This window comes from Anneissia japonica, unplaced genomic scaffold (genome assembly GCF_011630105.1).
Source record: "Anneissia japonica isolate Jap-2015-1 unplaced genomic scaffold, ASM1163010v1 scaffold287871_len1641731_cov197, whole genome shotgun sequence".
NCBI classification, from domain to species: Eukaryota; Metazoa; Echinodermata; class Crinoidea; order Comatulida; family Comatulidae; genus Anneissia; species Anneissia japonica.
Window position 1 is genome coordinate 692,431 of NW_022712275.1, and position 26,923 is coordinate 719,353.

Genomic DNA, 26,923 nt, shown 5'->3' on the forward strand with positions numbered 1-26,923 from the left:
ACTCTATATATATATATATCACTCTATCAGGAGCGGTCAATGTAGGCACTCTTTTACTCCTAATCACTCTTTTGCATTTAGAGCATACAGGTTTTTCATGACTGAGATGTAAACTAAACCTTGGTACAGAGCTATTAGGTGGTTAAGTAGTTCGATTATGGAGGAATTAGTTTAGTTATAAACTATTTCAAGGTTCGATTCTCAGCCTGGGAGGACTCAGTCGGTGTGAAGTGGACAAAAAAATTGAGTAAATGTGATGTGGTTGGTTTACCTGTTCAATATTACTTTATTATCTTGTCTGGCTATTGCAATTGTATATAAATGAAATGTTTATTCCTTGTGATAGAGGACAATAGCCCATTGATGGCATGTTAAGCAAATAAATATGGAATGGAATTGAATGCACCAGTTAAATAATTGCTGCCCTTCATTTTCTGTAGTGTTGATGTGCTTGAGTACGGGCCTACTATAAATTCTATAAAATTAGCGTAATTGTCATTATTTACTTATACTTCTAAAATTCAATAATTCTTAAAATAAGTCTGTTTTTTAAATGTTAATTAATACAAAATGAGTACCGTAGCCTATTCCATCACACGATAGTCGTCGTCCACAGAAATAAAACAAAATCATTGAGATTCGGATTACATATTTTAAGATGGAGACAGCAGAAATGTTGTTTTAAACTAAGTATACAACGTGCTTTTTGGTGACATTAAAAACCTAATTTACTTTTTATGTAGATTTAAAATACCGTTTATATTCTTAGCATAGATCTACTAGACCAATTTATTTGCTGGTATTTATTAAATTTTAGGATTTTAATAAGTAAAATACTATACAAAAACTGCTTATTTAGATGTACTGTATGTCTGTAATTTGAATTTAATAATCGTAGTCGTGAGAGTCGTATCACGATCATCATTGGAATCACCACCGTAATCATAATCGGTATCACCATAAACATTGTATCATTTGTCATCTTTAATTACATTCGTCTTCATCATATTAACATCGTAACCAACATCATTCTCGTTATCATTATCATCATCATAGTAATACCATCATTATCTATTGTCATTGTTAATACCATTACCACCAACCGTTCGTTTTCATAATTGTCATCATCATCATTTTTTTCCCTAAAACATTGTGCACAAACTTTCACACAATTACAATATTTACACTGGTGGCGGGCAGTTACTTTCCAATTATTTATTATTGTTTTCACAGAAAATCACTTTTCCGACTGGGGCAGTGTACTAACAACTTGGTGAATGAAATCCATAGCACCAATGCTTGACTAGTCACACGAAAATTTAAATAAAACAAGCTCATGTGCACGGAATATTCAGGTGGTGTGTACTATAAATAATGGTTAACAAACAGCAAACATTGCACTGCACGTCAACACACCACCAGTATAGCTGCTGGCCGTGCCAAGGCAGCTAACTTGCACCATTTTACTTTCATTTTAGTTGATATTTTTTAGTTTATCTACTTTAAGCGGATCTGCGGTAGTCTGCTCCATCTACAACAATTAATCGATTGACGATTCTACAGAAATTACTTCACCATACAGATGCATAACACCAAAAACGTCTACGGTGCTTGAATACAGAAGTGAAAACAACAAATTGTACTTTTATTTTTGACTTAAAATCCAGCAGACAACTTCGGCCATTTTTATTTTCAATTTAAGTGAGTACTAGTAGTAGCCTACAGTTTATAATACATTTTAGTAAAAGAAACCGAATACCGAAGAAAAATGGTGGCGCACTATCGATTTTCATGACTTTGTTATTATTGCAGATTCCTCCTTCCTTGGCCGAAGTCCAGATTCGCAACTTCCAATTACAAATTGATTTATAATTTATCGTTCAACCGTATTTTACAATCACCATGGTAAGTATTTCCTACAGTCTGCTAAAATTAGCCAAAGCAAAATAAAAATTACTAAATCTACGCTGATAACACTTGCATGTCTTGTTTTACCCCTCAGCAAGTATTGTATTACATCAACAAAGCTGCCTATAGCTGTGCTTTATATTTTTCTTTCAACCAACAAAATGCAGAAACTGGGAAAGAATTAAAACTCCACAGAAGTAAGTTTTGTTTTTGTACTTTTTAATATTGATGACTGTACCTAACTACTACATATTACATATTACAAGCTTTGTTTCTTTTACAGACATGAAATGATCGCACTCCACAAAGTACGTTTAAATGGATTTTGATCATCCCATGCTGTGCACTCACTCAATGCCGCCTGCAGCATTCGCAGAAGACTTCAAACCACTGAATGCAGGCTTTCCCACAGAGCAAATTTAGCACATTATTATTTAATTTATAAAATTTCCATTTATATGTACTTTTGCTCTACCAATAAATATTCCACTTATTTAAATCTGTAGTTGTAGTCTCTCTTTTGGTCTTTACGTTGTGTGGAGAGATGCTGATGATGAACAACAATCAATGGCCAATTTATTTAGACACCATATGCCTCATCAGAGTACTGTTGAACTTCTCCAGTTTCTTCATGTCTTGAGCATGCTCGGTTTTGTATTGCAAACACTAAATGTAAATAAAATAAAATAATTAATGGCACGTGTAAATGACAAAATACAAAACTAAAAAAAAAAAAAAAAATAAAATAAAATAAAATGGTGTATTAAATACATTACTTACACGAACATCGTCTGTAACTTTAATCTTCATTGATCCATCACAATGCCTGTACTTCAATACCACTCTAGCCTGCAACAATAAAAAAACATTAAATTCAACTTAATTTTATAAACACACTTTTATTATCCTCAGTAGGCCCTATATTTTTTATTATTGCTATCAATAATTGTTATTATTAAAAGCATATTATCTGTACCCAAATCGATATCAAACCATCGACAACATAGTTAGGCAAGAACCTGTTTAGACGCTTAGTAAGTAGTAGGACAATGGACTGGCCATGCAATGGCCTTGCTTGGTACTCAAGCAAGAAAAAGGCCTAACGACGGCTAGGCTAGGCTACACTAGAGTAGGCCTAGGTGTCATTCATTCATTACTACAGAAATTCACTATTATTTCAGATTAATTACTTACTTTAGAAGGATCTGAAAGGTACAATTTTTCAGCTGCTTTTGAAAATTCGTCCCATGATGTATAGTATGGCATAATGAACTCAAATATTTACATTTACATTAGGTCTCAACCTACAGCCTGTTGTTAAATAAGCGCATAAGCATGTCATAAAAAAAGCCAAGCCACATAAACCAAAACTCATGAGCAACGCTAGCTCGTATTATTTTCCCACAGCAACGCAGCCGGGCAAACGCGTCAAATGCTCTAATAAACGCGTTGACCACATTGTAATACTGTATAGGCTATCCATGGAGGCTCCATGCTATTGCAGTACTATTATTCCCGTTCAATTCAAATGTATTTGTCCAAAAGGAAATTACATTGAGAAAAGGCATTGCTTATGAAATTACAGTATAAAAAATACATCAATATAAAAAGCAAATGAAAATACAGTAACATAATATAAAAATACATTTTTAAAAGTCAATAATAAGATCAGATTGTATTATGGTGTAAAACTGGACCATTTAATTGCCTACTCCTCCTACTGTTTTAAAGAGCAGCTTATCTCTGTCGGCTAAGTGGTAGACAGTTATGATAGCGCACCGTCTTTCGGGTGAGACGTTTAAGCCGTTGGTCCACGGTGTGCATTATGGCCCGTGTGCACGTTGAAGAACGCAGTAGTCTTCGGAAAAGGTTAGGGGATTGTCTCCCGGTGTACCAGGGGACCCTCTGGAAGCAATTATTCTTTTATCTTTGGTATTGTTGTTTAGTTTCTGACGGAATGGGGATAAAAGAGTTCGGATATCTCTTAGCACTTTTTCCTGATGGCAACCAATTGTAATACGAGGACCGATGTATTATCAGACATATGATGCTACTGATCTTATCAATCACTATTTTCAAAACTACATCTTCTAAACAAATGCTTTCTTTAATTATAATTATTATTTGTTATCGTTCTGAATCTGCTTTTCTTACGCTATTGAACCAGATGCTTCATCCAAAAATAATGACACTTTAAAATATAGACTTAAAGAAGAGCTTGAGTATAGTATCTTAACCCTGAAAAGACCGTACAGTAGCTTTCTAAGAAATGGGGACGTGACATACCTTTACTTATTAACACCATTGGTTTCACCACACAAATATAATAAAGTACAAATTCACTGAGCTTCATTTTGAGTTATAAAGAAGTTAAATGTTTGTAATGGACAAGATTATGAGCATGGACCCAAATACTCTTTATAGACCTATTACACAAAAAAAAAAAAAAAAAAAAAAAATTCAATGGTTTACCAAAATATTGTAAAGCCATGGTGATCTATCAGACTCACTCTCAACAACCAAATCAGATTACTAATTTAGTAGCAATGAAGTCAACTGGTATCAGTCAATGACGGCCAAGTCTTGCAAGACTCAAGTATAAGTAAGTACTGTACTGTACAGTAGAAACACGCATACATTAAAAATAAGGACCGGAAATAAAAATAGAAATATCGTGATCATTTGTCTCCCCTCGTGAGCATTTTTACATAGATTGATTGATTTATGCCTAAATACAAATGTAAAAATTAATCTAAAACCTTCAAAACATTCAAAATTTGTGTTGTGGTATTATTGGATTCTTCGTGAATTCTTCTTTAAGACAGCTGTGTTTATTTGTTGGAAATTGGTTGAGTATTAGCGAAGTTCTGAATATTTAATTCATTGGATGTCAGCCATGTAAGTTTTAAGGAAACAGCTTCCAAAGATCCCATAACTTTAATATGCTTTTCAGTTACTTTAAGTGATTGATGTTGTAGAAATGTTCTCAATATATCTTCTTTCAGAAATGTAAAAACCTGAACTTACGCTCAAAATTCTGATTTTCGAACGTTTAAGCCCGGTGTTTGTGCGAAATAGACATTAAATATCATGGTCATGCTGGCCCTCGACGGCTAAAAGTGGGAATAAAATTTAAAAAATGTAAACTAAAAGCAACACCTCTCAAAGGGCAAACGTGTCATAGCGGCACCTACATTGCAATGTGCAAGAATATTCTGTTTATGCTAAAGCGTCACTCAATCACCCGTTCGTTATGTTACTGACGCATTTTCTTCAGGCAAAAATGTTGTGCTTACACGAGAGGGCGCCATTTACTATAGGCCTAATGGCTTGCGACGTGGGACCGGGACGTGCAATGCACGTGAGCGATCCATACGTGATTCACATGAATACAATGTTTAAAAGAAAGCTAGAAGCATTAGGTTATGGTCGAGGTGATTTAGATATCCGAGGTAAACACCTTCTTGGCCTAGGATACTAATTTTGTCACAAAATTAAATACTTACTTACTAGGGCCTAGGCCTATTTCGTATTTATTTATTACTATTTAGGCCTAGACGAATGGGCCCCTACTGTACCTTGTTGAATAGCAGGGGTTCGTAGGCCTAGTAGACCTAGCCTACCGTAGGCCTAGGCCTACTACTAGCCTATGGCCTAGGAGCCTAGTACTACTCTAGGGTCTAACTAGTTAGGCTAGTAGGCTTAGGGCGTTGGCGTATCTAGTTAAGCTACCTACTGTTCAAACCAGGGAACAGTGGAGGTTCAAGAGCTAGGCCAATATTTTGGGCTTACAAATTTAATTTTAAAACAAACAACTACTACAAGCAAATACCTACAATACTTGCTGCAATGAATTCTCATTAAAATTAAAGATGTACATTGCTCTCATGAGGTAATTGTAATTAGAAAAATTCAATACCATATTTGAATTGCCTAATTTGTATATTTAAATGCGCACATGTTCCAAACGTACCGATTTGCTCAGGGTCTCCCAAATTTACATGCAAAATCCTGGTCTGCCGAATTTAGTCAAATTCTCCCAAATTTTGAAAACAAACCACAGAAGACCAATAACAGCCTTTAGAGGCTTTTGTACGAATAATTGATTATTTCTTTATCATTTTTTTAATCAACAATTTCAGCATACAAAGACTTTGTGTTGTTGACACCTCGAAAGATCAAAATGCATGTATTGTATGAAATAAACATGTTTTCAACATGTCTGAGGCATGCCCAGTCTCCCAATTTGTTAGTTCCAGGGGTTGGAATGTCTGAGTATGGTAAATTATTGACTGGCATTACAATTTAAAATTTAAATAAGAAATCAATTTTCCCTGTCAATTGACAGTTAAATAATATTAATACCTTTCCTGTAATCAATTTAAGGATTACTGTGTGGTAGTAAAATGTATGTAAATGAGCAAAAATGATCTGTTTCTGATTAGAAATTAATACATTTTTTGATACTTTTAAATGAGCTACTTAATGTCTTTTTATCAAGTTTTTAAGGTTTTCCAAAATAGCAGACAGTACATCTTTAAGCGCCTCAGCACTTATTTGGTAATTTAGGGGGAAAATGGTAAGTTTATAGTTATTTTATTGTTTTAACATTCCTTGGTTTGTAGATGAAACTCATTGGAGGAATTTTATAATTTGGATCGAAGACATGAAAATCCGGTTCTATGCAATAGAAGATCGTGAAAGCTTACGGAAATCTACTGGTGAGCAATGGATCAAGACCTATGAACAGGTAACCAATATTTGATGAAAGCTCACTTGTAATCACTGATGATTACTGTGATACTTTTGTATCAACTCTAATAATACTATTTTAATAATAATAATATTATTATTATTATTATTATTAAAATAGTATAATAATAATAATAATAATAATAATAATAATAAAATTGCAATGGTAAACCTATTGTACTTTGTTTTGCCACTCTATTTTATTTTAATTAAATTCAATTCAAAGATATTTATTCAACCAATTTTACTGTAAGTACAAAGGTTAAGGAACAGCTTAGAAGCAAATGCTTGTCTTCACTGTCCTATGATGAGTACACCAGTGAGTGCACAACACAATATAGTCAATTGTAGTCTGGGCGGTTATCTGTAACCTACTGGAGGTTATTGAATACTGTCCTAAAAAGATGGCAAAAGCCATTTTTATAATGATTATACTTGTAGATTGTAGCTTTGTGAAAACCCTGCACTGACTAGAAATAATAGATAAATTTTCAACAAAAAATTTTGGTATTATTTTGATTTAGTACTTGAAAGATATAGTGTGCCCGTACATTGGTAGTGATAGGGCAACGATTGCAGAATGGCTACTTGGACATGCTGTAAGACTCGAATATGCAGAACAAGGTATTTGTCTTGCATTAAATTAGGTCTAGACTTTAGTTCTAATCACATTTTAATTCATTTTTCATTCAGTTCCTAAATCCTCATTTTCTGATCAGACATTCAATCATTCTTTCTCTTTCTCACACATCCAACAAAAACCATAGGAAACAATTCTTTTATGTGGTATAAGCACATTACTGGTACAAACCCAACCCCTTACTATCTTCCAGGCAAAAGCCCAGGATATTAAATTATCGTATGTTTCTTTCCAACTAAAAAAATTTACACCTACAGTATTTATCCATATGTTTATTCATGTGTACATGAATATATATATATATAGATCATAGTAAAGATTTAAAAAAAAATGTGTATAAGAGACAGGATGTACATTGCTCTCATGAGGTAATTGTAATTAGAAAAATTCAATACCATATTTGAATTGCCTAATTTGTATATTTAAATGCGCACATGTTCCAAACGTACCGATTCGCTCAGGGTCTCCCAAATAATGAATAAGAGTGTTTGAGTATAAAGTTTATTTATATAGTAGTAATGTTTAGATAATATTGATTTGATTTCTTTTCACAGTTGATAAGTATAAAGCTGTTTCTGTTGAGAGTACTGTGAAAGGAGCATCATCCGAAGATCCCTTCAAGCATCTAAATCGTAAGTTAAACTCCATCAGCTGTATGCATTATTGTCCATATAATGATAATCACCAAATTATTGTTAACGTGCAAGTCAATGAATCCCTTGCAAGGGCTTACGCCGTTTGGATCTGCAAATTAATACTTTTAATCCAGGTGTCCCAAGTCGTCCTCAACTCGTGCAAGTTTTACAGAAATCAGGAAGGCCTCCCGCACTCATGCAAGCAAAAATTATCCCCGAAAATAACATATCTGCCACAAAATCACGATATTTGCATGTTTTTACTACTCTGTTATCAATTGTGTCTCGGAAGTGAGTGCCAATGTAAATCACCATGTACAGCAAGTGGCTTCTTCCAACTTGAGAGCCCCTGTTAATCCAATAACTTCATTGTTGCGTCAGACGACATGGTCCATGCTTGTCCGAGAGGAGGAAATTGTTCCCCCACCCTCTCTTGACAAGCAATGGTTTACATAAACTTGCATTAAATGTATACATACTGCCAATGCCAGTTTGATGAGTTTCAGGACAGCACATTTTCCTGAATACCACGTAAGTCCGTTTAGGTATTTACCCAATAGTTTGGCAACTACTTCAGTGTATCAAAATATTTAACATACTTTTGCCATCATTATAATTTTACCTTATGCCTGTATATTATATATTTTTTAAACTACAGCTGAGGATCCCAACTTCAAAGCTGGATTAGCATCTATTTGCAGATTACTGAAAATGCCAGAGCATTATGACCAAGAGGTCACTTTAAGAGGGGTCAGCGTTTTAATTAGGCAAAGGTTATCTAAAGAGGCTTTAGAAGATGAAAGCCTTACAAGTCAAGAGGTATTTTTTTAAATAACAGTAATAATAGTGAATATTTGTATACTGTAGCATCGGTACACACTGTAGCTCCGGTATTCACCCAACCTGACGCTCATGGCGCTCAATGCGTAGACCTATCTCGTTCAGTAAATTCCTGCATCCCTGAGAGTCTCATCGTGTCTTAGCTTACCCGGAAAACTGGTACCAGCTACTTTCGTCTGTCCACCACAGGGACTGTATGAATCAGCACACCAGGGTAACCCCCCCCCACTCGTCTCGAATGATGTACTGCGCATGAGCCTATTATGTACATTGGGCCTACAATTTATAGTCTTTATCCGAGAAGACTTGTTCTACCAGCAGAACAACAGGCAAAGGCAAGCATGCTGCTCAAATCAGCCACTGGAATGATGCCTATGGGGAAATTCCATAGGTTGCTGCATAAAACTTTCTCAACTAAAAAATCATTCCACATTTGTTAAATCTATTAGCAATGTCAGTATACATATCCAAGTTTATTGAGTGACATACATTGCATTACATTACTAATTCAATCAATCAGTAAGTCTGTAAGAAAACATAATTTTCTTTAGAAAGAATAAAAAAGAACAGTTCACTGTTGCACTGATAAAGCTTAGGCATCTGATACCCATTTAAAAAAGACAAAATGTTAAAAAAAATATTTCTACTGGGATCATTAATGTTTTCACATGAGTAAATTCAAACCATGTTCAAAATCGATATAGTCTTGTTGGCACATTAATCCTAAGTGTACCTCTTATAAGATTTTTTTTTGCTAGTGGGTATTAACATGAATGTAACTAAATATATTAGAGTATTACTTTTGTGTCTGGTTGTGGCATATGTTAAATTACTATTACATATACAGTTATTCCAATATTATTTTTAGCTCAATTACATTATTTTTACTGTTTAAATATCTATGAAAAGATGAAAGAAATAAATGTTTGTTTGCTATTTTGTAATTTACAGGGTAGCAAGATTAGTCTTGAAGACTGCCCTCTAGGGTTTGATACAGGTGGTATGTAGAATTACTGAAATTTCATATTCGCTCCAATTTCTAATAAATTTTAGTGGTTTTTAAATTATAAATGCATAATAACTTTTAATGAATAAAGAAGTTCTTGACGAATCTTGAATGTATTTATACAGTACATGATTAACTTTGTTTTTCTCATTAACAGACAAAAACTTGAATGAAGCTGCTAAAATATTACGTCTCCTACATGTGAACGAACTTAGAGAACTTCAAACAAGGATAAACGAAGCGATAGTATGTGCCCAAAGCGTAACAGCAAATCCTAAAACAGATGAAAGATTAGGAAAAGTTGGTAGATAGTAGATACACAGAGGATAAGGAATACTATACAGTAACAGAGGCTGTGAAATTTTGCAGTGTTTTTAGTGGAATTGGCAGTAATATGCAGTAGTATATATGCATGCATAAAATGTGATTGAGAAATCTTAAGTAGCATGGAATTATACTTACTGGTGAAGTTTCTTTTTCGTTCAAGCTCTTAGCCTGAACCAGGAACAATGCATGTCACTTTATTTATTAACTGTAGCAAAGAAAAAGCTACCATATTTATTTTCTTGAATACCTCATAATAGAGAGCATTGCTCGGGCTGAATTTCTTTTTCCAAATTTTATGCCAATTATCAGAAAAAATATAAGAAATAGGAGTTCATTCAATATAGTACTGTAGAATAATTTGTTCAACCTTTTGAACAGGCATTATTTATTGATACTTTGATAAGAGCGATTTAAAGTTTTAATTTAATTTCTGAGGTTTTATTATATTTTAGGTCAAGTATCATCTTTAAACACACCTACCAGTTTGTAGGACTACTACTTAATAATATTAATAAAATATGACACTCATTGAATGAGCCAAAACACAATTGTGATACAGTAATTCGTTATTTATTCATTAGGCCTATGTACTTAACTCTAGAGTAATAAATGTCTTGTATTTATATCATACATTCCATTTACTGAAAAAAGTGCTGAGCTAGAAATAAGCATGCATTAGTGATAATAAGGAGGTTTTGCATGCGTACAGAAAACGAGACTTGTGCATTTTGAGACTGCGTACATGTGTGTTCTAAGCAAGAACAGAGTGCAAGGATAGTTAAGATTAGGAGTGCACTAGCTGATTGTGTGTTACGAATCCTCTCCACTAATAATAAATTATTTTAACTGATGTATAGAATAGGCTTCTTGGAGCGTGTGTCTAATGGTATTGTGACGTAACACTGTAGTACAGTACTCTATAACATCCAAGATATTATTTTTTTAATTTATAACAGAATGCTCATAAAATATTTCAGTGAATTAATTTTAATGTTTTACTTCGATGTGGGTTTTTAGTGTGCATGAACACACTTGAAAAAAAACTTTGGCATGATGGATTAAATAATGGATCCTGCAGGACCTCTAATTAAACAGAATTATTGCCATTGTGTTTATTGATTGAAGTTGGCTCAAATGGTTTCCCACGTTTTGCAACTTTTAGAAAGAACATAAAGCCATAAAGCCACACTACAGTCCACCTAAAATCAGGTGTACTTTCCAGAGTGATATTCAAACTTAACAGCTGACCAATCAGAACATCGCTAAGATTATGCGATTGTCCTACAAACACACATGTCCCACAGAAGTATGTATGCTTTGTTGGATTTAGCAACATTATTCGAGGGGCGGGGGCTCTTAGCGGAAAGGTCCGGTGACTTCGACTGTCGAACCACTAACATCAGAACAGTTTGTATAGAATAACGGTACAATGTAAGCATGGGTCAAAAGCAAGATACCTGTAGTAGCAGAGATACACTTCCTGTATTAAAATAAGTTCTCGAAAGCTCCGATGAGGGCAGTATAATACAGGCAGTAGAGTATATTGGCCCTAACATAATAATTGCCCTACAAAAATTACCAGCCAATTTGGGTCTATGCAAATAATAAGCAACTTTATTATTACTGTATGTTAATGTTTTTCATTAATTTGTTTTATTGTAACTTCATAATTTGTTTTACTATCCTTTATCCTGGGACTTAATTAAATACACAAATTCAATTTAAATATATTTTTAGCTCATGAAGGAATCCTGTACAACTTTAATCAAAGCCAAAAAAATATTTAGTTTATTAGTGTGTTAAATTAATATAGAAATTGTCAAACATAAATTTACCATCAAGGACCATCAAGCTCTAAATCCAGGGGCCCAGAACTTAATTAAGGGGCCTGAGATAATAATAGATTTTTTTTAGCCAGGGCTCCAAATTGGCCAAGCTGGGCCCCTCCTTAAGTGGCAAAACGTGTAAAAAACATCAAAAACTTTAAAAAAAAACAGATAACACAAAGATAAATAATATTCGCTCGCAATGCATCAGATGTTCCTTTCCAGTTACTCTCATGACGATTGACGACAGTTTTTGCGCGGTAAAACAATGTTGTAGTTAGGCAACCTTATGGTATTTTCCATAGCTCAAATTTTAAAAGTCTTGTGAAATTCTAAGTAGCCTATAATCTTTCAATCAGATATTTCAAAACTTTTCTGATTTTTAAAATCCTTCAATCGCATGATGATGTGTTGCGGCGCTTATTCGACGATTTACGGACGAGAGGAGATTGAGGTGCGACACGGGAAAGGGAGAAACGTAATTGGGAGTAAGAGACATTGCATTGACGAGAAGTTTCTTTCTATCTTTCGAAGATTTCAGATGATGTAGTAAAGGTTGTAAGACAATTACAAATTTAACTCTCCACCTGGACAGCATAGTATCCATCCCAGGGTTTTGAAGGAATTCCTTTAATCTGCTGCTCCTTTGTATATAATAATTAGTGTCTGGTTATCCTTAATAATTATATGTCAATTCCCATTCTCGCGACGTGTCTCGCTGTACGATTCTCCATAAGCTTTTGTTAGACTGTTAGTCAGTTGTTCGCAGATTATTGAAGAGTATTTTTGAGATGTGGTTGTCAACCAGATTATTTGGTGGCTCTTTCATTTCTTAGATCATATTTGACACAAATTCTGAAACTCTTTCAAGATATACTAGATGCTATATGACAATAACAGACTGACGATTCAGACGAGCGTCCGAAACTTGCGTCTTTCAAAGGATCCGTCTATTCGGGTACCAATTACACTTGGTGTACCCAAAGACTGGCCCTTTGCTAATGACAAATGCAAGAATGAGGACCTTATGGTTTTAAGAGACGAAAATTTTAAAGATTGTGAGCAAGGTGAGTTTATTGTCAATCAAGAAACAGTGAAATATTCGTTTAAAATGAATTACGATTCACTAAATTTTAAAAATTAAAACATAAAATTGCCTTGCTTATTTTATTGATTTTTAGCTACAAAGTATCTACTAAACGCAGCCTGTAACACTTCGTTCAACATATAATAGGCCTACCATTATTCAGCCTAATCATTGGTGGCCTATACTAAAGATACACAGCAAAATCCTGTTATAATAAACCTTTATGAAAAATACTCTAACATTATATAAAATACGAATGCCATATTTGCTATATCAAAAAATAGGCTTTAGAAAATTACCCTTTGAAAATAATCTCTAATTATATAAGTTTTTCACTCAAAATAATGCTTAATAATTACATGCTATGACTATTTAGACTATTTAGCTACAACAATATCAACATGAAAAAGAGCTTGCCTACTTCGAAGAGATTGTCGCATGCATTCTTTCTATTAATATTGTACATTTGGTGATATTACATATTACAACTTTTCAGTTTTCTATTCATTTATTTAATAATTTTCAATGTTTAATCAGGTTTCTAAAAGAATACCTCGCCATGCAGAATACTAAATTTATACAGCTCTTTAAATTCTATACTGAAAATACAATGCTTGAAAGGTGTACAAATATACTATTACAGGCTTATACTATCGAAAAATTCATGAACATGTACAATAATTTTTTTAGAAATATAATCGCACAAGAATCAAATCAAGACGTGTTGAAAAACGAGTCTCTGGAACCCTGGATGATTTCAATCCCAGTTGACTCTGAAAGAAAGGTTGAACATTTTAATTCAATTTTAATATTAAACACTATAATATGTCATATACTAATTGTTATTTCCCAAGAAAACAAAAGTATATTGGACAATCATCAACATGTTGGCGACCGAATTTAAGAGATAATCTTGTAACATTTTGTTAGTAAGTGAAATTTGTACACAGATAGGAAACTATGTAATAGTTTGTGACATAATCAGTGTTATGGCCTAATGTAGGCCCGCTTGAAACTGAGCTGGAAACACAATTTTAAAATAATTTTATTGGGATACAGGCATTAAGTCATCGTACTTAAATAGCTTTGCTGCGTGTCTTAATTTGAAGTTGATAACTTAGCTGAAGCTTAAACGTTTTACTTGGAAACAGATTCGCTTAGGCCTATTTATAAATAATAAGTATAAACTGGACCTTTCGTCGATTTTAAACTATTACATCACAATATTTGATTGTTATTTATGGAAAGCCAAATCCGCCAAAAATATTCCTAAAACAGAAAAGATATTTTCACCTGTTACGGTGTTTTATGGTGCATCCTCGCATGGGATTTCATTGCCGTCAGTGGTATGTCCACAAGCACATGTCTTGCCATCCGGTGTGGGAAGACAGAGGGCGCTACAGTCACCGTTGTTGTAAGCACAAGCATTAGTACCTACATAAACGAAGCCACAAAAAAAAAATCAAAAAAAAAATCAGACCTTCGACGTATTATGTGAAACCTCAAGAGTTGCAGGAGATATCGAGTGCTTGAAGGTATCAAACAAAAACAAAAATGTATATTGTTGATAAGATGAAAATATATTAAAGGAGAGATAACGTACTATAGTAGCGGTCTTAGTAGTAAACTTTCATGACTTTATAAGATGATGTAGAGTGACATCATACTTTAAAGACGAATTCTAATAAAAAAAAAAAAAAAAAAAAAAACAAACCACTCACGAACTCGTTCTTTGTATATAAGATAAGCAACAATGGTGAGTACATACAGCATTATAAAAGTGAGGTACATGAACGAGTGGCTTACCTGCAGGGCAAGACGATGCTGCAACAATTCCGTATAAGCGACCTGAGCCACCAGGTGGAGACTGCAGCGGTGTTCCGAGGGAGTTTCCATTCTTATCAATATTTTCAATTCTTCGACTAAAATAGTAAAAGTAATTCAGTTAATAGGTCTAATTTCAGAATTTATAATATTGTGATAGGTCGAATACTATTTAAAATATATTTGAAGAACCAAAATCACCATCTACTGCAAACCACATACACACACACTAACCAATATTTAGGTCTACTAATGGACTCATACCGTACCATTTTCTTCAAAACAAGCTATACGTGATAAGATAGAGCTAAGAACTTGTCACCAAAGAGGATCAGGGTAAGTTCGCAGATCTTTAAAATTAGCAGTTTAGAAAGAAATTTCTCTAGACACGCCGCTAATTAATTTTTCGTATTTCATTGTATTAGATATTTATATGATTTCTGTATTATTATTATTATTATTATTATTAAAGTGACGAATTCATAATAAAAATAAATAAATAAATAAACAAGAACATTCCGCTAACTTATAATTTCACCAAAAGACAAGATACAACTAGACTGTCAAGCCTCGTACATAGAAGACCAAACGGCTCTTGGTATCTGAAGGTGCTTTTTTAATAACAAATGTAAGAGTGCCCTTGTGATAAATGGGACTGTTTGCAATAAGAAATTTACTTACGATTGCCAGTCGGTCCAATAGAATATGTTGGAATGCACAGTTAAACTGAACGGGTAAGTTGCCTCAGAAGTGACAGTAAATCGAGAATTTGCGTCACCATCTAAGTTCATACATTCCACTTTACTTGTCCCTGAAAAGAAAACTTATTTGTCCTATCTTTGTAACTTCATATCACATCTTCCGAAAAACTCATAGATTATGTTTTCGCTAACCAAACCTGGTAAAATGTCACCTTATCAGTTACAGTAAGTCGTAATGATTTACTTTAGAATGTTGATACCTTGGTTTTGGTTAAATATCAATACATGTATCGTAGTATTTCATAAAACATAGAATATAGTGCGTGATTTTGGGGGGGGGGAATTCGAATGCCACACGTGAGAAAGTAGTAAATAATAGTAAAATGTTGTTAGTAACTATAATTCAAACTATTGATACTAGCAACGGTACCTGCATCAGCCCAGCATATCTGTTGACTATTGTAATCAATAGTGAGACCATTTGGAAGTTTGATGTTTTTATTGACCAGCACTTTTCGATCACTTCCATCAAGCGCAGAGGTCTCGATCTTTGGGTTGCTTCGTGTCCAATCTGTCCAGTATAGATTTCTGTGAACAGAACAGACGAAATGTGTTCTTGCATTATATTGTGTTAAATTCAGTCACTGCTTGGAAGATTTGACATTCTTATGAAACGATTAGGAATAAGTCACTTTGTTATTCGTGGCTACAGTAATTCTTTTTTCACAAACAGATGATTTTCTAAGGAATTCTTGCACGGAAGTTCGGAGTACTTTCTGTTTTATTAAATTGGCTACATAATATTTTCTTACTCGGATTGAAAGTTGGTTGGAAAGATTTTATCAGGAATAATCGGTATAGAATTAATCCATTGCTGATGCTGATCTAATTCAGGTTTAGATATCATTAATACACCGTGGTGTGTTTTACAATATTTGGGGTTTTATCATAATAATTTTGTTTAATAAATGACTGAAGTTATAGGCTAAAAAATCATGAATTTAAGGCTGAAAATCTTGTTTGTATATGAAATAAGCATTACCGTACGTACACAACGTAAAGTGACAGTAACGTAACATGTGTTAAACTGGCTAACGTTTGAATGTGATCTGAAAAATAAGGTACCACCAAAAAAATATGGATGTTTACATAAGGCACGAAAGCAGGCACTATGACGTGATTTGCTATTTTACATAAGTATTTACCCGCCAACTGGATCCACTACAACAGCACGTGGGTATTTCAGATTGGTGTTTACTAATACTCGACGGTATGAGCCATCGAGACTGGAAACTTCAATGCGGTGATACCCAGAATCAGTCCAGTACATGTTACGACTAATCCAGTCAACAGCAACACCTTCTGGGCTCAATAATCCTAAATAGACAATAGACACATTATTACCCCCGGATCAAACACGTATGGAACACAGTTGTGTTCAAACCTACCAGGTACCCATTTGTACTCCTGGGTGGAGAGAGGCAAACGTAGGTAGGTAAAGAGTCTTGCCTAAGGACACGTAAAGTATCTTGCCTAAGGACACAAGTAATACGACGAGCGTCGGTCTCGAACTCCGGATCCCGCGACCAGAACGCCTTACACGCTGTGCCACACACCACACATATCTTTACAGTCACAATAAGAATTACTACAATAATGATCCATTAAATGGAAATTTGGTTTCATGTATTTTCACAAGTGGAACTTACCTGAAACTGAATTTGGAATTTGCACATCTGTCAAGGGTAGTACCATATCATCAAATAAATTACTCATTTTGCAGCCATTGTTATCAAACACAATCGTTAATGATATTTATGCATAGGCCTTTCCAACAAAAATTCATTGTTTTTCTAATAATAAACCGATAGCAACGTTGTTACTCGTGGTAATTGAATTTATAAATTTACACCATGCAACCTCATTTTTCTGAGGAGTGCTGCAGTGAAACACTTCAGCAGAACAATACATTTCAATACGACACCATCCTACCAATGTAGGCACTACAAATTTATAGACCTTGGTTGGATATAAACAAAGTTTTTAATTATTATTATTGAGTAAACATGCGAAATGAACATAGTGCAACCTGGACCTCAAGTTCGACAGCACTGTACTGCACTACAATTTAATTTTTGCCAGCCAGACGCTTACTTCTCATTGTATTCCATCTTATTCATCAGCAGATGCCACTGGCGATATTTCTTCCATCAATAAAATGTAACTTTGTATTCACCCCTGGTATTCATGCCTACCTTTTCTAATGATGACCTTTGAACCAGTGCCGTCACTGCGAACACTGCTGATGGTCTTTGTACTGATGTCTGTCCAGTAGATGAGATCGTCTTTACAGTCGTAGCCTACTCCTATCATAGTCTGCCGAGAGTTCATAAACACCTTACGCCCAGCGTCACCATTCAGAGGCAAACTCATAATCGAGTTTCCTTGTGCAAATATTAGAACGCCATCACCACCACCACCAGTCTGGGTAGCTTATGAAGTAAAAGGAAACAATTATTGTCAAAGCACCGAATACGGTGGGATATTAAATACACTATCTTCTTATTTTAATTACTACTTACGAGGATCTCATATAGAAAGCTGACAAAAATCTCTTGATGATTATAAATCTTAGGCGAGATTTTTTATACCTTATTGTTTTTAAAGATCATCAGAGGGCGGAAAAAAATAAAAATAAAATTTAGTTTTATTTATTTAGCAAATAGTATTGCCAAAAACACCCAGACGGAGGAGAAAATAAAAATATTTTTTTTATTGATGAATGTACGGTAGTAATTGGATGTTATAATGCTTCAAATTTATTTAATTAGGAATTGAAAAATATACGTATCTTATTTTTTGAGATTGCAAAGAAGCGGCGGGCGTAATGAAAATAAAGAAAAACTTTCATTTTTTATGGCGGCGGGTGCGCTAATTGGCCAAAAAATAAAGATGTTATTCGAAATCATCATTATTGGCTGGCGGCAGGTCCCTTAACAAGGTATAAACAAAGTCTCGCCTTATGAAGATTGAGGCGTGAAAAAAGTATTACACGTTGTGCATTGTTAAGAATTAAATCCAGGAAAATGAGTTTTAAAAGCAAGCACAGTTCCATTGTGGATCTTTTTTTTCCATATAGGCCCTAGACGCAGACGTCGTCTTCAATACTTCTAATCACTCAAATGGTAACATAATGTCATCATGTATTATTGCTTCAATTATATTAATATTTAGATATTAGTAGGCTTAAGCTTTGCAAATATTGCCGGAAAAACTGATGTCCTAATTTGGTTTATGGATGACTTGTGAATAAACCAGAAACTGGAATTTTTTTGTTAATTGTATTTTCTTAATGACCAGAGAAACGATTACATCAAGGATTTCAAAACATGTCTACTCAGCAACAATGCATTTTAAGTATGTCTAAGGTTCAGTAGTTTGCATTCTTACCAGTACATGATCTGCCATCTCCTTCAAAACCAGGGAGGCAGATACAATTGTAACTGCCTTGGTAGTTTTCACACTTGGCGCGAGGGTGGCAATCATCTCTTCTCAGTGAACACTCGTCAATATCTAAGCAAAGAAATGAACATGTATGAAATGAAAATAATGAAATGAAAATATACTCCTGCATAATTTTTAAATGAAACACTCACACAAATGTTGGTACAATCTAATATTAGGCTACGTCATTCTGATTTGATTTTCTTTAGGCAAGTGATGTAGATAGGCTTTTATTAGTTTTTAAACTTTGATTGCTACCAGAATAATAATAAAAACTATATCGTCTCGCTTTTAAAAGAGCTCAACCCTCATTGAAAGTGTGCACGAAAAGAAAATTAGCGCATGTGAAAATATTAAATATTTAAATTTATAAAAAAAAAGTGCAATCAATAACGTAAAGTACTGAATACGATTCTAAATAATTAAAAATTTCATTTAGTTCTTTTAATGACTTTGTTAATAGAAGTTTACAATATTTATGGAAAAAAGAAATACTAAAAAGGCTTAGTTTATAAAGCATCATCCTCATCCTGCAAGTGGCGAGTATACTTGCTGTTGGATGTGACGAAAAAAAAAAATGATGTGTAAATCGTCATTACCTTTATTAAATAGTTGTTCTCTAATAAATTCTAGTTTTAAAATTATACATCCCTATCGGAGTTTTTGCGAAAAAAAAGTGCGAAAAACGCCGATTAAAAAGTGCGAATGCGCATACGCATGAACCGACGATGAATAAATTCGCCTAATGGAAAACAGGCTTAAAGCCGGTTTTCCACTAGGAATTTATTCGCGCGAATCGAAAGCGTCGTTCATGCACATGCGCATTCACATTTCTATCAGAGTTTCCGCTTCAGCGAAATATGGTAGTTCGAACTGTTTCTACTTTGTGCGCAACCAATCAAAGCTCATGAACCTAACCGACGCCTTCGATTCGCGCGAATAAATTCGCCTGGTGGAAAACCGGCTTTGAAGCCTGTTGTTTGTTGTTTGAGGCGAATTTATTCTCGCAAATCAAAGCGTCGGTTCGCTTCCTGAGCTCTGATTGGTTGCGCACTTTTTCGCTTCGCAAAAACTCCGATAGAAATGTGAATGCGATTGCGCATGAACAGACGCTTTCGATTCGCGAATAAATTCACCTAGTGGAAAACAAGCTTTACGGAACTTTCCTCTGGTACTCTAGCAAAAGCTACTTACCTGTACATATATAACCGTTTCCATCAAACCCGTCCAAGCACACACAGCTGTACAACTGACCAATACCCGGTATACACTGCCCTGCATACTGGTCACATTGATTGCCGTGACATGGATCCTCAGGCGGAATTTCTGTGAAGTCAATAATATAATATAATAATAATAATAATAATAATAATAATAATAATAATAATAATAATAATAATAATAATAATAATAATAATAATAATTTTACACAGGATAATAGTGATGAGGCTGGTATTCAGAGACATTGGTCTTTGTGCATTGGGAGCAACTCCCTTAATCGAAAGTTCATGAAATGTTCCCCTGAGGTTAAGTGTTGTCTTTTTAAATCATATCTCATTAATATGTATTGTACTGCATTATGGTGTGATTACCGTCATAGAAAAAAATATATATCTTTTTAGAATTTGCTATAATTATGCATGGTTATGCCATTGTTTTTGCCAATTTACTCTATTTGTTGTATGTATAATACTTTTGTCTGAAATAAAAGATTGAATTGAATTACACTGTGCGTATTGGTTGTTTTCCATTACTTTAGGCCTACCAATTTTTAAAAACATTTACCCGACAATTAGCACTTATCGCCTGTTCCATGTAGTTACGACAATGGGCTGGAAGCCAACTATAAATATCTAAAAAACACAAGCCTACTGTCTGAGGTAACCATTTAAACTACAATCTTTAAATTGAGAGACAGTGTAAATAGTGGGTTAGTTTGTTCTTGATAATCCAATTAATATTGTTTAAAAATATTAAGAAAAAAACCATACTCCCACGACGTTTCGCTGATATTCTATCAGCATTCTCAAGTGAACCATGGTGTTACAGTGTGAGTATGTTTTTTTCAAAAATATTAATTGGATAATCAAAAAACAACAAATCAACCCAATATTTAATATTGGATCCAGATGATTTTTTTTAATAATGTAAATAGCATTTAGTTTGTGCGTTTGTTAATTGGCAAAACATATATTTTCCTTTTAATTTTCATTTGAAAGTTAATAAGTTGAGATATAAAAAAAATATTTTAATAACCAAGCAGGGCGTATGATGTATAATATGAAGCCGTTCAACACTGCTACTGAAACATTGCAGCAAGGTTTTGGCATGATTTTTACTTACGACACCTAGCGTTTTTTCACTTAAACTTACCTACACACTCTACGCCATTACTGATAAAACCATCATTACAATAGCATGCTGAATCGAATTCATTTTTCGTCTCACAGTGTGCGTTTGATTGGCATACAATAGAAGCACAGCCATCGGTAGCTATAGGAATAGAGTACATGCAGTACAAAGAAACAGAGAATCTAAGAACCAAGCAAGTGTTAAGCAACAAAGTTTAGCAACATTAGAGAGTTTTTGCTAGCTTACGAAAAACGATAACGAATACAGTTACGTCATCAAATCTTTAGACAACCCTTCCCTACAGTAGCATATTTGTCACAACGTAGACGATTCAAGCCTTTTTTGCATGAATTAATAATCACATTCAGCTCATACAGCATATTATCAAGTATGTTTTAGGCACGAATGACGATAATGGCAGGCGCGGATCCAGGATCCAGCAGTGGGAGAAAGGAGAGCACGATTGTTTACCACTTATTTACACCAACAATGGTGGGGCGGAGGTGGGCGTGGCGACGTGGGCTTCATATTGTGCCCCCCGTCAGAAAATCTCTGGATCCGCCCCTGATGATAATGACGTATTCGTAGTATGCCTATTCGTTATCGTTTTCATCAAGCCTGGTTTCCTTAACCTCGCTACACTGTCGCTACAGTTTTTTTCAGTGCGATCGTTGCACTGCGTAGCAGTTCCTGACGCAATCGGGAAGGCTCTCCTATTCGACGGACAAATCAGCATCACCGAAAGCTGTTGGCGATAGAGTGTAGCGATTGTATGGAAACCGAGCTTAAGGTTTTGAAATCTCCCGAATAAAAAAAAAAGGTTACAGATACGTTATCAGTTTTATAATTTCTGAGCCGGTCTACATTCATATCTATGGTTTACACAAGGACTTTTTATAGTTCTTGGGTTACGAAAATAATCGATTCGTAAAAGAAAACGTATACATTCAATAACACAAGGATTCAGATTGAGTGAATTTAGCTACAAAACAATGCAAATCGGAATAGTGTATACAGTGCACCCTGAGTTCGTTTATGTGTTGCATGTTATCAAAAAGTGGAAATAGAATTTCCGTAGGGCACAATTACCACAATTTTATAAGGTTGCGAAATTAACTAATCACCACAATTAGTGTAAATCCTATATATATAAAACCAAATATAAATTTTAAATTGAGATTACATCAATTTTTATTTTACCAGTTTTTATTTAATATTATAAAATATAATATAAAATATAATATAAATTTTAAATGGGGATTATATTAATTTTGATTATAGGCCTACTAGTTTTGATTTAATGCCAAAATATCAATCATAATACACAATTACGGATTTTTTACACCTTTTACTTTTAGATTGTTTAAGAAGATTTTTTTTGTAAACATTTGAGTATATAGATCTCGTTCTTGTGTGCTGGAGTACCTTATAGTTTCATTTCAATTCAATTTCAATGCTAATAATCAAAATAAATTAAATAATTAAAATTGATGTGTCGGTTGTTAAAGAAATCCAGATTTAGGCCTAATCAACTTTTATAATAGTATAAGGTTTTTACAATCATATTTACAATTAGTTTGTATGTGGGAGGTAAAATAAAGAATGTTTTTTGACTTGATGTATTAGAGGAAGGTATTAGGGACGAAAGGTCACCATACCTTCTTGTATTTCACACTTGTCACCAATGAATGTGTAGCCATGGTTACACACGCATGTTGCCAAGTTTTCTTGGTCGAGTTGACACCGTGCATTATGGTCCAAGCAAATAAAACCTTCGCATGCATCAACGACTAGAGCAAAGCAAAGCAAGAGAAGCGCAAAAACAAGAAAAGAATCATCTAAATATAAATATCAAAAAGGTATAATAATTACTATAATGAAGATTACAATAACAAACAAAAAAACCAAAACAATAATAAACAATAATCAGAAATATAACTAAAATACATAACAAATCACAAAAATAACAAAAACAACAAAAACAAAAGTAAAAGCAATAATAATACAAATAATAACAAAAATAACATTATCAAGGCCTATTACAGAAATACCGGGTAGCTATAACAAAATTAATTTCCACATATAGTATCCAGACTATCAAATGTTATTTGACAAAAAAACTGTTGTATGCCCATATATAGTCATGATGTGCCTATATATGGTAATGATGTGATGTCATCATGACCATATTTAGGCATTTCATATGTTTTTGTCAAATAAAATTTGATAGTCTTGACAGGGTTTTTGATTAGTTTTGTTAAAATCGATGTGAAGCAGCATGCACTGCAATGCTGTTAGATGAAAATATAATAATATAGTTATAATATATATTATATTAACACTTAATTGACCACCGAAATAACTTAATATATAAATATTAAAGCCAGCAACAGCCATTTTCCCTACTCGAGAAGGTAGCACCTAAATCATCAGAATAAAATAGTGCCACACATTTAACTTAACTTAAAAGTCCGAAATTGATGTACACGTTGGCGCTAAAGCTAAATTGCGGTCCATTCAGTTTTTATAAATAATTACATTAATAGAGACGGCAAAATGAAAACTGAATAATAGGCCTACTTTAATAAATTAACATTAAATATAATAATGTATCAAACATTTATTATAAAGGCGCCACGATTTGTAAATCATAAATCCCAAGCAAACCATTGAACAGAGAAATAATTAAGAAGAAGAAACGAGGGTAAAATGACTACAAAATCAATGTAGCTATAGACTAGACGAATTAAAAGAAATTTCAAAAGCTTTACAATATACTAGGCTATATATAAGCTAATGTTCTTACCAACGCAGAAATCACCATCTTTTCTGTAATTCTCCAGACATATGCACTGTGCATTTCCGGAACTATCTTCTTCACAGTACGCATTCGAGGGACAGTTATAGAACTCACAAGGACCTATATGCATTAAAAAAAAATTGATTAATGTTTTTGATGTAGCCATAAAAAATTGCAATAGGCCTATGTTACTAATATACATTATAAAGTCATACAGTGAGTTATCTTTTTACCTCGGCAATTGAAGCCATCAAAGATGTAACCTTGTCTTAAGCACACACATTCGTGTCTATTTGCGAAAACCGAACAGTAAGCGTCAGTGCCACAATTGACGTTGGCACAAATGTCTACAACTAAAAAGAGAAACATAAGAACATTTTGACTACGCAAATTTCAAAATTCATGTGAGATATTTGCACATTACACAAGGCTAATACAATTCAGAATTACAACCATATTTCTTATTACATTTCGCAATAAAAGTACCCTACCGTGTATATTTCCTATGCACATTATTATTTCATTTTACAGTATTTACTGCCACTACTACAAACACCACTACTAACGGCACCATAAAGGAGAAAATATGCAAACGCAGTTGCCTCTCGGAGCTTGGCTCTCTTTGGAAAACCTTGAAAACCTTTAAATTTTATACAAAATAATAAATTGCTGATTTTTACAAGGCAGGGGCGGCGACAGGATTTCCCCGACGAGGGGTCCGAGCTCCCCGACAAGGGGGTCCACTCCCCTCTGGGGAGGGAGGGTGGGAATCGAACAAATCAGCAGTTTCGAAGATTTACAGACTGGGGAAAAGACTATTCCTTATTACCAGCAAATTAAATATTTGAAACAGGTGAAATGTCTAAGAACATTGTTATTCTTTTATTATTAATTGACGATGAACATTTTTCTTTTTCTAATACATTTGTATAAACTTCTACTCATTTATTTTATCAACGTATTGCTTTGTACGTCAGTTTGTAGTAAAATATGTAACAACAAGATCCCTCGAAAATTGTCAATCTTCAAATGTACATAGTGATAATATTCTGTAACGTAGGTCTTATTCAATTACAGAATTATTATTGTTTTAATATTGAAGAATTCATGGATTGGTGATTTTTTTAGAGGTTTAACTCAGTGAGCAAGCGCAGCAAAAATCGAAACAACACGGAAGAAATCTATTCGAGTGCATCCTTTGTGGATTAACCAATAGCCATATGCTTAAAAAATCACTTCCTACATATCCAATTTATTGACATCGAATTGATATGCTTACACCACATAGAAATATGTAAAATTGTTGTGTCCGCAGCCAACCTACCTCTGCAATTACGACCATCTCCTTCAAATCCTTCATTGCATTCACAAAAGAAGCTGGTTCCCTGGGGGACGCAAGTGGCATCTCCACTACAGTCATTTTCTGCGCATGGGTCAACTACAGTCTCTTAAGACAGGAGTAAACTTATTTGGTTATAAACAAAATTTAAAAAAAAATTAAATATCATTAGCCTTTACAGATAGAAGGTATAATAAAATTTAATTTATAAAATTGCACATATATGGTATCAATATTTTAAAAAAAATAATTAAAATTCAGCTTTTCGCCTTCTAATGTGTGTTATTGACCTGCAAATTGCAGGATTAAAACAAAATTGCTTCACTAATCACTAAGAATATTATTCTAGCACCAATGCAATAATGGCTAATGTTCAGAAGACCGCAAAGAGATAGTGCAGTCGCCTACAATGCCACTTGGTACAGTGACGGTGAGCATTCAATACACGTAGCCACTGTCTGTTTCTATATTCTTTAAATAGCCCCAGAAATCTATAAATTCTTTCTTATAGATGCGTATCATTGAAAGTTAGTAAGTTATTTTGTACATTTAAATGTTTTACTTTAGTTTTGGGGGTTTCCAGATTTTATGGCAAAAGGTATATCTATTTGGAATATTAATAAACATGTCAATATTATTGGATTGTCCTTGACTTACGATCACTTAGAGCTATTCTTGATGACGTTGCAAACCTGAGGATTCCACCATCATTACTGCTATCGAAAGAGGTGTATTGCTGCAAGATGGTCAGACTCATTGAGTCTTGGCCGGCAGGTCTATCGCGCTCATCAGCGGTGCACTCTTGGAAACTTATAGTCTGGTCAATACTATAACGAATGGTGAAGTCAGTGAATTCTATATTACGGCTGCTGACTGAGCGAATACGACCTGAAATAATTGAAAGTGTTATTTTATTATTTACTCTAATGCTTCTGGTATTGTGTGCAGTGAAATAAATCTGGGGCGACAATCACAGCCTCGAATTTTCAGTGCCTATCTGTCATTTTACATCTCCCCAGAGATCGAATGTAAATACCGCCAATCAGCCGTACAATAGTAAAAAGGACAAATAATCCTGAATTACATAGAGTGAGCACCACTGTTTTAGGTCATGTATCAGGACAACATCAGTGGCGGATCCAGCAGAGGGGCATGAGGGCCCGTGCCCCCCCCCCCACCTCGTCAGTCAAACCAAAAAATTTAAAAGAGGGAGAAAAATTTTAAAGAGAGGAATGAGGGAAAAAGGAGTGCACACATGAGTTCAGTGGCAATCCAGGAGTGGGTGAAAGGAGAACTCGATTATTTACCACAATGTTTGGGCTGAGGTGGCCGTGGCGGCGTGAACTTCATTTTGTGTGCCCCCCCCCCCCCCCCCCCCCCCC

The 26,923-nt window shown here is 34.2% G+C and overlaps 3 protein-coding genes and 1 long non-coding RNA gene across 8 annotated transcripts in view; 2 read left to right on the top strand and 2 right to left on the bottom strand.

Annotated features, from left to right (window-relative positions):
- Positions 1-1,380: 1,380 nt before the first annotated feature.
- On the top strand, positions 1,381-2,407 carry LOC117107746. The gene is made up of 4 exons (XR_004445279.1): positions 1,381-1,701; positions 1,813-1,905; positions 2,003-2,105; positions 2,192-2,407. It is a non-coding gene; the product is annotated as an uncharacterized LOC117107746 (long non-coding RNA).
- Positions 2,107-3,261, bottom strand: LOC117107745 (signal recognition particle 9 kDa protein-like). The gene is made up of 3 exons (XM_033249495.1): positions 3,103-3,261; positions 2,689-2,757; positions 2,107-2,574 (listed from the first exon to the last, which is right to left on the bottom strand). The coding sequence occupies exons 1-3, from the start codon at positions 3,172-3,174 to the stop codon at positions 2,485-2,487; spliced, it is 231 nt and encodes a 76-aa protein (XP_033105386.1). The 5' UTR covers positions 3,175-3,261; the 3' UTR covers positions 2,107-2,484.
- Positions 3,262-5,204: 1,943 nt separating this feature from the next.
- LOC117107717 (RNA transcription, translation and transport factor protein-like) lies at positions 5,205-11,205 on the top strand. Its single transcript, XM_033249452.1, has 7 exons — positions 5,205-5,360; positions 6,534-6,658; positions 7,185-7,284; positions 7,855-7,932; positions 8,594-8,754; positions 9,727-9,775; positions 9,939-11,205. The coding sequence occupies exons 1-7, from the start codon at positions 5,234-5,236 to the stop codon at positions 10,091-10,093; spliced, it is 795 nt and encodes a 264-aa protein (XP_033105343.1). The 5' UTR covers positions 5,205-5,233; the 3' UTR covers positions 10,094-11,205.
- A 1,776-nt stretch (positions 11,206-12,981) lies between these two features.
- The window catches only part of LOC117107716 (nidogen-1-like), a 26,529-nt gene continuing 12,587 nt past the window's right edge, over positions 12,982-26,923 (bottom strand). For 2 of the 5 annotated variants that reach the window (XM_033249446.1, XM_033249447.1), the window contains exons 9-23: positions 26,199-26,429; positions 25,527-25,649; positions 24,436-24,555; positions 24,209-24,322; positions 23,061-23,192; positions 21,424-21,543; positions 20,245-20,376; positions 18,997-19,119; positions 17,802-18,038; positions 16,752-16,923; positions 15,977-16,134; positions 15,527-15,668; positions 14,828-14,943; positions 14,315-14,455; positions 12,982-13,794 (exon numbers count right to left, since the gene is read on the bottom strand). In XM_033249446.1, the coding sequence (XP_033105337.1) occupies positions 14,328-14,455; positions 14,828-14,943; positions 15,527-15,668; positions 15,977-16,134; positions 16,752-16,923; positions 17,802-18,038; positions 18,997-19,119; positions 20,245-20,376; positions 21,424-21,543; positions 23,061-23,192; positions 24,209-24,322; positions 24,436-24,555; positions 25,527-25,649; positions 26,199-26,429 (2,048 nt within the window). In that variant the 3' untranslated portion in view covers positions 12,982-13,794; positions 14,315-14,327. The remainder of the gene's footprint in view (positions 13,795-14,314; positions 14,456-14,827; positions 14,944-15,526; positions 15,669-15,976; positions 16,135-16,751; positions 16,924-17,801; positions 18,039-18,996; positions 19,120-20,244; positions 20,377-21,423; positions 21,544-23,060; positions 23,193-24,208; positions 24,323-24,435; positions 24,556-25,526; positions 25,650-26,198; positions 26,430-26,923) is intronic. The other 3 variants (XM_033249448.1, XM_033249449.1, XM_033249451.1) reach the window with 3 other exon arrangements.

Coding starts and splice junctions, on each gene's coding strand:
- LOC117107717 (XM_033249452.1), top strand. CDS start 5,234: ATGGCTTGCGACGTGGGACCGGGACGTGCAATGCACGTGAGCGATCCA. Junction 7,933..8,593: donor TCCCTTCAAGCATCTAAATC/GTAAGTTAAACT, acceptor TTTAAACTACAG/CTGAGGATCCCAACTTCAAA. Junction 8,755..9,726: donor AAAGCCTTACAAGTCAAGAG/GTATTTTTTTAA, acceptor TGTAATTTACAG/GGTAGCAAGATTAGTCTTGA.
- LOC117107745 (XM_033249495.1), bottom strand. CDS start 3,174: ATGCCATACTATACATCATGGGACGAATTTTCAAAAGCAGCTGAAAAA. Junction 2,758..3,102: donor ACCTTTCAGATCCTTCTAAA/GTAAGTAATTAA, acceptor TTATTGTTGCAG/GCTAGAGTGGTATTGAAGTA. Junction 2,575..2,688: donor AAGTTACAGACGATGTTCGT/GTAAGTAATGTA, acceptor ATTTACATTTAG/TGTTTGCAATACAAAACCGA.